The following is a 10,670-nucleotide window of genomic DNA, read 5'->3' as shown; positions in this document are numbered from 1 at the left end:
AATTGTAAAAAAAATAATTTAATTAAACATACCGAAATAGCCAACTATAAATTATTTTAATTCCATATTTATATGGAGAATCACTAATAGATTAGGTTATATTCTGTTCATTTGATGCCAAGGCTCAGGCCAAATGGCAATTACAAAAAAAAAGTACATAAATTTAACAGAGTAAGAATAGAATAATATAAGTATGTAAAGAATAATAATATTTACATTTGTTTAAGCAAAAAATAATAATATTGTTAATTTCAATAATTTTAAGATTTTAAGATTTGATTCAACCAATTAGCTATTAGGCATTATTGTTATTGAAACTTTCGTTAATACGAGTGGATCAGACTTTTTGAACATCTTTAAGTTCAAAAAGAACGATTCTATTATTTAAATTGGTTTTTTTCAAAATGTTCAAAGAAATGGTAATGAAATATTAACGTTATATACCTTTTTTTAATATAATTAATGATTTTTTCCTTTCAGAAAATGCAATTAAAACAAAAAATTTTTTTAGCCAAATCAGAGTGTGCCAAAAAATCCAAAGTCATTGTTGAAAGAGAGATTCAACAATTACCAGAAGAATATAAAATTGTCGTATCGTCATGTTTTGAAGCAGCTAAAAAATCTAATTCCCATGGCAGGCGGTACACTTTGGAATGGATATATGAGTGCTTACTTATAAGGTTAAAAAATAGAAACACGTATCAGTTTATTCGCCAACGGAACATTTTACCACTTCCATCGTTGGAAACTTTAAACAAATTTGTGCGGAAAATAAGCTGCTCGGCATACGGATTTCAGCCTTCAACGTTCAATTGCCTAAAAGAAAGATGTCAATCGATGAAAGAATCAGAAAGACGCGGTGTTATATTGGTTGACGAAATTAAACTATGTGAGAATGTAACATTTGATTCACTATTAATGAAGTATAGCGGTTTTGTTGACTTGGGAAAACATACTCTACATAACGAAAAAAATATGCCTGCTGATCACGCACTAGTTTTTATGTTTGTACCCTTTCGAGGACGGTGGGCACAAACACTTGGTTGCTTTCTCTCAAGAAATGCTTGTACTAGTGTGCCACTGCGACAGCTTATGTTGGAGTGTATTCTTTTGATGGAAAACAGTAGACTAAAAGTAGATGCAGTGGTATCAGATGGTGCTACTTGGAATCGCGCAGTTTGGAAATTTTTTGGCATTAACGAAAGCCGTGTAAGTTGTGAACACCCGTATGATAGTAGTCGAAAATTGTGGATGTTATCTGATTTTCACCACTTAATAAAATGCTTCAGAAATGGTACAATTAATGAAAAGGTGAAAGAATTTGAGACGCCTTACGGACTAGTTAAAAAACAACATTGGGAAGCTGTGTTAATGGAAGAAAATTATTTGCAGCCAAATTTGAAAATTGCATATAAATTGACACCAACTCATTTGAACCCAAAAGGCTACCAACAAATGAACGTACCTCTTGCTACTCAAGTTAGTTTTATAATAATTGCTGTAAAATACTGCTTTTAAAGAATTTTTATTTTATATTATTTGTGTACTTACAGATTTTTGGTCATGAAATTTCAGTTGCAATGGCACACTATCAAAGGACATGTAGTGAACTAAAGGATTCTATTTCAACTCAAAAATTGATAGATGTTATGCATAATCTTATTCAAACTATGTCTTCTCGTACACCGAGAGATGCTCTGTATAAAGCAAAAGATTGTCGACAAAGAAAAGTAAGTGTATTATTATGTCTATTATTTCTGGTTTGCAAGTTGAATTCAAAAACTTTTTTGAATCTAACCATTTCACTTCCGTAATATTTTCTTATTACTAGTACGATATACTATCACATCGTTTGTGATATATTAATATTTGTTACTTATGACTACAGGATTGATACCAAATACAGTAAATCACATGAGAATTTGTGAATTTACTTATGCAAACGATACGATGTGCAGATGTACAATATTATTTGTATTCGTTACAGTTAGTATGGAATATATGTAAAATATTTCATCAACCTGAATGGTTCACAAATGGATAATCTTTATTGTTTATTTATTATACTGTTAAAAATATATCACTAGCTACAAAAAATAGATATATTTCATTAAATAAACTTTTTAATGAAATTTTTAATACAATATATTTTTTTTATTTTCAGGCAATTATGTCATTTTTGAAGTATTTGCAAGAGTGGGAGAGTATGAAAAAAAAATTACCAATTAGTCCGAGTACTTTACTAGGTTTAAAAGTGACTTTAAAAGCGACCCTTGAGATTTTAGATATGCTGCACGAAAACAATGATTATGACTATTTGATGACTGCTACTCTTTCCCAAGACCCACTAGAGGTATATATAATTTTGAAAAGTACAATGATATAGATCTAACAAAATGTTATATTTATAAGAAATTAAATTTTGTATTTCATTTCAGAGATTTTTTTCGGTGATACGGTTTTCTTGCGGTAGTAACGATCACCCAGATCCAAAACTGTTTGGACAGGTTTACCGTCTACTTTCTAGCTTTTCTCTTATACGACCCCCTAAAGGCTGTAATGTTACTGGTACTGAGCTGCTTAAGAGCTTAATGGAAGCTAAAGATTCGTTAAAAGTTTCGAATGAATGCAGAGAACTATGGCTACAAAAACTTGATGATTTATTAGATGGTGATTTACCATTGGAACAAAGTATTACTTCCGAAGAGGACCATGATTATAATGAAGCTGTGACTAGTCAAGAAGTACAATCCTATATTGCTGGTTATATTGTTAGGAAGTTTAAAAAAATAGTTAAATGCAATCGCTGCATTGAAACACTGCAAATGGATAGAGATAAGGGGAAAGAACTTAATCGTAATGATGTAGTTAATAAAATGGACTTATACGGTGGTTTGTTATATGCTAGTAATGAAGTATTTATATTGACGAAGCAACTGGAAGAATGTGTTCTGAGGGTAATAAGTAAATCTAAAATTAACATAGATATAATAGATGATATTTATACAGAAATGGCAAAAAAAAAAAAATCTACAGATAGTTGGATGCTGCGAACATACCAAAGAAATAACCAAAAAAGTTATTGATACTTATATAATTATGAGGGCTCATTTTCTAGCTACTTCGGAAAATAAGCGACGCGAATCTGCTAGAACAAAAATTAAAATGTTTAGAAAAAATGCCAAATTATTAACATGACTTATTAAATTTTAAAAATCTTATGGTTAACGTATGAGATATGTGCCTTATTAGTTTACATACATGTAAAATATTTAGTAAATATATATTGACTAACTATTTACTATAAAATGTTATTATCTCAAACATTTTATTTTTATACATGTGATTACTCAAATACTAGTATTTCTTATCAATTTGAAAAGTTTTATTTAATTTAATTATATTTATTACTCGCTTTCTTGTATTGTGATTGTAAATGAAAACGTTTTGTGAAGTTTGCATAAGAATAAAAAATTTTAAGTTTATCTTTTTATAAATTAACTGCCAAAATATATATATATATATATATATATATATATATATATATATATATATATATATATATATATATATATATATATATAACCAAAACGGATTAAATTTAGCAAAAAATAAAAATAATTTTATTCTTATTGTTAATTTTTCGCACATGTACGGGTGGAGTAAGTAGTGGGGTTGTAGGGTCCCTATATTATTTTAAGTACTATATTACATATATTACCACTTACGAAAAGTATTTATAATTTTTTCTAATAGGTGAAGCCATCATGAAGTTTTTTTTCCTCTTGAAATATTAGAATTTTATTATTTAGCATAACATTTATTAATTTTTATACATATATTATTCATAAAAAAAATAGTTCATCATGTATGAAAATGAAATTAGCAGACATCTGACAATTTTAATCATTGAAAGAATTACAACTAAAAAATTAAAATAAAATTAGAAGATCTTTTCGAAAAACGATAAATGCACTTTTTGGAAATTAAAAGAAAAATTTTACATACGGAAGATTTTTTTGAAAAACTATAAGTGCAATTTTTGGAAATATTTTTTTAGTTCTAATTTAATTAATGAAAAAAAAAAAAACAAAAAATTTTTAAGCGTAAAGCATAAAGGATAATGAGAAACATAGACTAAAAGAAAAGAAATAAGTTGTCACAGGGTTTTTATTCCCTGTGTGCGTCCCTCCCTGCGCCTAAATTTGGCAACAGATCCACACTCGGTGTGTCTCTGAATTTATTATTTTATATTTATTTATTAATTTATTTATTGAATTTAATATTATTAGTATTATTTATATTTGAAATTTCTAATATTATGGTTATTAATTTAAGAATTAATTTTATCTTTATTTCAGACATTTATAATGAATTATTTATAATTTATTATTATTATTATTATTTGGGTGCATTGCCGTAAATCATTGTCATATAGTACCTAATTTTACTATGAGTGATAAATCATAGTAGCCTTTACTCGCACGGGTGAGGCCCTACAATATCGATCGCGAGCAAAGAGTTCATTGAATTAGGGAAAATGGCTAGAGAGGCCCTTGTCGAACACGAGGCCTCGAACGGTTTACGGTGACAAAAATTGAGCAGACACGCGGTGGCCCGCTTGGTGTGAGGTATACACGCGGGACCTCCGCTATTGTAGGGAGTGTGGATTTGGTGCCTTGGGTTGAGTGTCCTTTTTGGTGAGTACTCACAAGTTGAGATCGATTAATATCCGCACACCGCTGTCTCCTGGCTTAAATAATTTATTCTTTTATCGTTTAATTAAATTCACTATCGATTTATCGGGTCGATCCCGTAGCGAGTAAGGGTTATTTTAAGGGAATACTTGTACCTATCCCGAAAGCCTCGTGTGGGTCCCTGAAATGGCCAGCAATTACTAGTTAAAGTATTACACTTACATTAATTATTATTACGTTTGTAAATAATATTGAAAAGCTAATATCTAAAATTATCGTTTATATTGGTTTAATTGTTTGAAATCTATTATATTTGTTCCATAAAGGATTTACTCTGTTATTTGGAAAGCAGATTTAGTTTTAAGTAACACCGTTTATAAATAAATAATTTATTTTTGTTAATATTTTCTGATTCATTAACGATTTATTTTATGTAAGTTACTTCCCGGATTATTTTCCTATGACTCATCTTCCTAGTTCAATTCGTTAATATAAAATATTATTTTATAATTAATTATTTATTATTTCTAATTGTAAATTCTATCTTGACCTTGACTTTAGTTACTTTGAGATTTACCTTTTCATTCACATTAGTTTAAATCGTTGATTGATTGTCCGGCGCGGCCCCTGGAATTTTCATTATTTTTGGTAATTTTTGGATAAAATTATCTGGCGTCCAAATGTGCATTAACCCAGCCTGAGGGGTTTCCGGGTTAATTTTATTATATATTAAAAGGGCGAGCGTAAAATACCCTACCCAGCCGATATCTCCGCCATCGGTCGAATTTAGTTAAATTTTGGGGAAAAGTATTGTTACAAAGTCAATAGGTTCATTCGCACGCTTTTTCATATTAAAAAATAGCAGATTATTGATGGAACGATTTTATTAAATTTTTTTAAGTCTATAGCTTCGCTGAAAGTTGACCTTTGAAAATTTTTTGGTATTTTTTTTTTTTTTTTTTTGGAAAATACATTTGAAAACAAAAATTTTCTATATGATACGTTTCCGGAAGATCAATTTTTAAAAAATTCATTCATTGTTGGGTTGGGTAAAAAATTTTTAAAAATCCTAAAAACAGTTTTTGGTAGTGTAGGAAAGGACAAAAATTTTTCAGCCGAATCAAAAAGGATCGAGTTCAAAAGTGATCAATTTGACAAATAAAATACCCCGTATTTTCTGTAATTCTCCTAATTTTTTAAAAGAAGTAATTTGTTAAAGACGTCATAAGAGATAATAAAAGAACAACAGTTTTGTTTGGAAGTCGTCGTAGATAAAAATTTAAAACTATACAAAAATTTAAGATGGTAATATCTCCTGAAATATTGATGTTAGCAATTTAGTGCTCGGGATCTTTTTTGTAGAAAATCAAATTTACTACAAGTTAGTTATTCAAATGTTTTTCGTAGCTCTTCTAAGTGACGAGAAAAGGACAGAAAAACGTAAATTTTATGAAAAAATTTGATTTGGTGGTCCATACTCCCTCGCCAGTGTGAGTTACGATTACGCCACGATGGGTAGTTTTGTGGAACATTTAATTCTAAGTAAAATAACCTATCTTTGATTGAAATAATGCTATGAAATGCTGCTGAGCTGTGAAAATTTAAGGAAACAGCTCGAGTTTTACGTGTATATTTAATGGGAAATCTTTTCACACCTTGATCGAGCTTTGAGAAGTTACATTATCCCCAATGTTACTGAACTTATAATAAGTGATGCTCTAATATATGAAATATGTATAGACGTGTTTTCTATTATTTCATCTGCACGTAACATTCCTGATAGTGGTATAATGAGTGTACATAGGATTCGTGTTACTAGACGTTTACGAAAATGATAATCCTATTTAAATACTCACTAGAAATTTAAACAGTGCGCTACGCGCGCGCCTTAATTTTAACCAATGATAAATCGTGGCCCGGTTTTTGCGAATTTCGACTTATAACTAACTTCAATACTTTCATATATTTTTATTGGGAGGATTATTTTTGGGAATAATTTTTTGGAGTATCCATTATTTTAGTAAATATCAAACAAGTGAATGCACAAAAGATTTGATTACGGGTCTCTAAAGCTTTACTAAAGCATTACTTGCACGCGCGCGCTTGCGCGCGAATATCATTTCTAGTGAGATTAATATGAGATGAATAAGATAATTATTACCTCAGGGTCATTGCAAGTCTTGCTGTTGCTGAAATAGACTTTCTTAGAGTATTTTGTTTATTAATCAAAGGACCAACCAAACATAATAATTCTTCGAATTGTTCCACATTCATTCGAAAATAATTTTCGAATTTTTCCGGAAATGATAAAAAGAGTTGGAAATATAGCCTTACTGAATCCGTGATCGTACCGTAATTTAAATAAAGGATGAACCCAATAACGTTTCTTCGTATAATTTCTTTTGAATAATCCTACTTCGTTTAAAAACAGAGCAGCTAAAATTCTTTTTTTCCTCATTTCAGCAATTTTCCTTTCTTGAATCAATTTTTGACACTCGTAGATCCAGATTTGATATTGATAATTTGCGGACATCTTTCTGTTTTTATTAATCACTATCTCTTTCTCACTAATAAATTTATTATTTTATTTTATATTTAATTGTTGTTTGTGTAATTGAGGTTAATAATAATAAAACATAACAACATACAATCGATAGTTGTGAATTTTTGACGCTTAGTTATGTATGTTTGTTGACGCTAGATATTGCTGACGCTTGACGCGACTTTTTGACGCTCTTGAATTGAGGCTCTCCTGTAAGATGGCGTTTTTCATCAAGTTTGACGCTAAAAGTCGGCGTCAAGCGTCAGTATGAAATTGCACCTTGATGAGGTTACAAAACTAAAGTCAGATCACTAAACTGATAATGCTGCTACCTTGTGAACAGAGGGAAGAGTTAATACCATGCGGGATTAATTCAAATCTTAATTGTTGATTTGATTTTAACTATGACTTCATTATGGCTATATTGTAAGAAGGAATAATGATTTTAATTGATAAAAATTTTCTATTCAAGATTTTAGTTTTATGATAATCTCCCCTGACAAAAGTAAATAAAATAATTATATTCCTGCATAACGTTCTTGTAATTAAAAATTAAAAAGTTAAATTATACTTATGAACAAAAAAATTTATGATTCGTGTTAAAAACAGAAAAAACTTAACGATATACATAAATAGCGTTCTGTAAAACTAAGACTATCATTAATGAGTAAAATTTAAAAATGATCATTTGGAGACAAATAATAAGAAATAAATTGCAAAGCAAGGATATTAGTTGTCATGTTTATTATTGAACTTTACATGTTTCTTATGTTAAGAAATTCAATTTCGTTTATATAATTATATTTAATAAAAAAAATGATGAATTATTAATTTCTTAATGAGGCAATTAGACTCAAAATAAAAATCAATTAATGTTTTTCAACTCACTTGTTTTCAATTTTCAACTGATCATAAATATAATTGATAAAATATTTTTGAACAGTAAAAGTTAATGAAAAAAATTATTTTTCATTATTCAATAACGTAAAAAATAAGTGACATACAGTGAAAGCTGTTAAAAATTACCCAGGTTGTCTTTTTTGCTCTTGTTAGCGTTTTATGAGAAATTGAAACAGAACTACAGTAACTTTTAACAGCTTTCACTGTACAATCAAGCTGTTGTAGCTTAGTATTATTAACATTAAATATAATATATTATCAACTTTTAATTTGAATAGTTACTGCCCTAAAACATGACCTCGACCCCAATTGTGACCACCAAAAATATACCTATTTAATTGTAGTTGAGCCCGGTTATTTACATTATTATCAGAGAACCCTCCTATGTTTACTCTTTGTACTGGGAAGTATTTTTCTAAAATTTTTGGTGTATTTAACAATTCTGGACCATCATACTCGTGTGGATATTTAAACTTAAGGAAAAAGTAAAGATTTCCCACTAAAATTCCTATAAGCTCCAATACTCCATTACCGGATAGAATCAAATTAAATCCGCATAAAACCCAAGGTAAGTACATTGCTTTAAATCTTGAACCTAAAAGTAAAATTTCTCATATATTACAAAATAAACGAAATAATTAAATGAAATGAATCAGTTCTACTCAAAGAAATATAAATACTTACCAAACCAAAAATTGACGATAACATTCTGATTAAGTTGACACCAAACATATAAAACGCTGATTACCATGGGGTCCATTAACAAAGGAAGATTTACAATTAAACCAATCACAACGCAACACATCCAATTGAAGATGAGCATAAAAAAATAGTCAGCCGGCCTTCCAATAAATTCCTCTTGTTCAAGTTTTAATGAATATCGGTAGAGGAAAAAACAATTAATCATAAAATGAAATCCTGTACCTTGATGTAATGGATAATAAAACAAACTAGTAACTACTCTCCAAATTTCAAAATTATGGATCAGATTATCATAGCGTAATGTCAACAATTGCGACGAGACAAGTCCAAATCTTCCAATTAATGATAAGCCAATAGTCAGCATTAACCAATATCTCGTGAATATTGGTAATGAATTAACCCAGTTTCGGAAATCTGACATTTTGATTATTCATTCAAATTATTATTGATTATTTAAAAAATTTAAACGATAATGTTGGAAATATAATTAAATATCCATCGTAATGAAATAATTAAGCGTTATCTATACACTGACTATATGCTTTCTGGTTCTTTTCAACAAGAAAATCAGGAGACGAACGTGTAGATACGTGTATGTGTCAGGTAGGGTTATCTCTCTCTTTTCTCTTTTTAATTTGTGGCTCGAACCGCTAGGTTCATTTAGCCGTTGTGTATGGTATCTTTTAAGAACGGAGCTTGTGGCAGATGGATTTCACTTCATTTTTACTTCTTGGTGGAACCGCTAGGTTCGTTTGAATATTGTGTGTTGTGATGTTATATCACGGTTTACCTGTGTAATGCACCTAGTGCATCCAGCAGGTGACGCTACCTGTTATTAGAGCGCTATCTATTATGAGAGCGCGAATTCAAATGAAATATTCAAATTAATAAATATTAAATGATTAAAATTAGTTAAATTTTATATTCGAAGTAAATATTCAAATCATTTATTTAATGCTTTTACTCTTACCAGTTGTCATGAACATCTTTTAGTTAACTCTGTTTTATTTACAAAAGAAAATAAAGTAAAATAAAAAAACATATTTCGGTACAAAAGGACATTGTAACCGAATTCTCAGAACCCATAAAAAGTACTTGAATAATTCAAGGACTATTTCTCGCCACATGTAACTTAAAACCCTATGAGGAAAAGTCGTAAAAGACACGTGTGAAATTCAATAGACTCTTGTTCTAAAGTAACAAAGAATAATACAAAACCATATGTAACTAAACAAAAATCCGAACGAAAACAGTTTCACTGTAAAAAAATCGCGCCAAGTCCACGTTCATAAGACTATTAAGAAAAAAAATTTTTATTTCTTTACAAAAAGATATAAAATAAAAAATTAAAAAATCCAAGTAACCGATATGGTTGTATATGATTTTTGGACATTAAAAAAAAATTTTGTTGTAAATTTAAAAATTAAAAGAAACAATTTTGGAACGTATTTAGTGTGCGTGGTTACGAAATATTTCACTTTTATGAAATTCCTAAAATCTATCTACTAGGACTTTTAAAAAAATTGAAGTACACAATGACACACACCAAGTACGTTCCAAAATTGTTTCTTTTAATTTTTAAATTTACAACAAAATTTTTAATGTCCAAAAATCATATACAACCATATCGGTTACTTGATTTTTATTTTTATTTTATATCTTTTGTAAAGAAATAAAATTTTTTTTCTTAATAGTCTTATGAACGTGGACTTGGCGCGATTTTTTACAGTGAAACTGTTTTCGTTCGATTTCAGTATTTTTGTAATTATAATAAAAATTTGCAATTGGTACCAACTTAAATCTCAAGTTGGTTGCATTTTTTATAGCAA

General features: G+C 29.0%; 3 protein-coding genes across 3 annotated transcripts; 2 read left to right on the top strand and 1 right to left on the bottom strand.

Moving 5' to 3' along the window:
- Nucleotides 1–469: 469 nt before the first annotated feature.
- Nucleotides 470–2,035, top strand: LOC123268192. Its single transcript, XM_044733110.1, has 2 exons — nucleotides 470–1,479; nucleotides 1,554–2,035. The coding sequence occupies exons 1-2, from the start codon at nucleotides 484–486 to the stop codon at nucleotides 1,812–1,814; spliced, it is 1,257 nt and encodes a 418-aa protein (XP_044589045.1). The 5' UTR covers nucleotides 470–483; the 3' UTR covers nucleotides 1,815–2,035.
- A 133-nt stretch (nucleotides 2,036–2,168) lies between these two features.
- LOC123268196 lies at nucleotides 2,169–3,239 on the top strand. The gene is made up of 2 exons (XM_044733123.1): nucleotides 2,169–2,353; nucleotides 2,439–3,239. Exons 1-2 carry the CDS (start codon nucleotides 2,171–2,173, stop codon nucleotides 3,084–3,086), a joined length of 831 nt encoding a protein of 276 aa, XP_044589058.1. The 5' UTR covers nucleotides 2,169–2,170; the 3' UTR covers nucleotides 3,087–3,239.
- Nucleotides 3,240–8,183: 4,944 nt separating this feature from the next.
- On the bottom strand, nucleotides 8,184–9,454 carry LOC123267909 (derlin-1). Its single transcript, XM_044732800.1, has 2 exons — nucleotides 8,824–9,454; nucleotides 8,184–8,734 (listed from the first exon to the last, which is right to left on the bottom strand). The coding sequence occupies exons 1-2, from the start codon at nucleotides 9,260–9,262 to the stop codon at nucleotides 8,418–8,420; spliced, it is 756 nt and encodes a 251-aa protein (XP_044588735.1). The 5' UTR covers nucleotides 9,263–9,454; the 3' UTR covers nucleotides 8,184–8,417.
- Nucleotides 9,455–10,670: the final 1,216 nt, after the last annotated feature.

The sequence above is a fragment of the Cotesia glomerata genome, linkage group LG1 (assembly GCF_020080835.1).
Source record: "Cotesia glomerata isolate CgM1 linkage group LG1, MPM_Cglom_v2.3, whole genome shotgun sequence".
Taxonomy (NCBI): domain Eukaryota; kingdom Metazoa; phylum Arthropoda; class Insecta; order Hymenoptera; family Braconidae; genus Cotesia; species Cotesia glomerata.
This window is presented reverse-complemented; position numbering and strand designations above follow the sequence as displayed.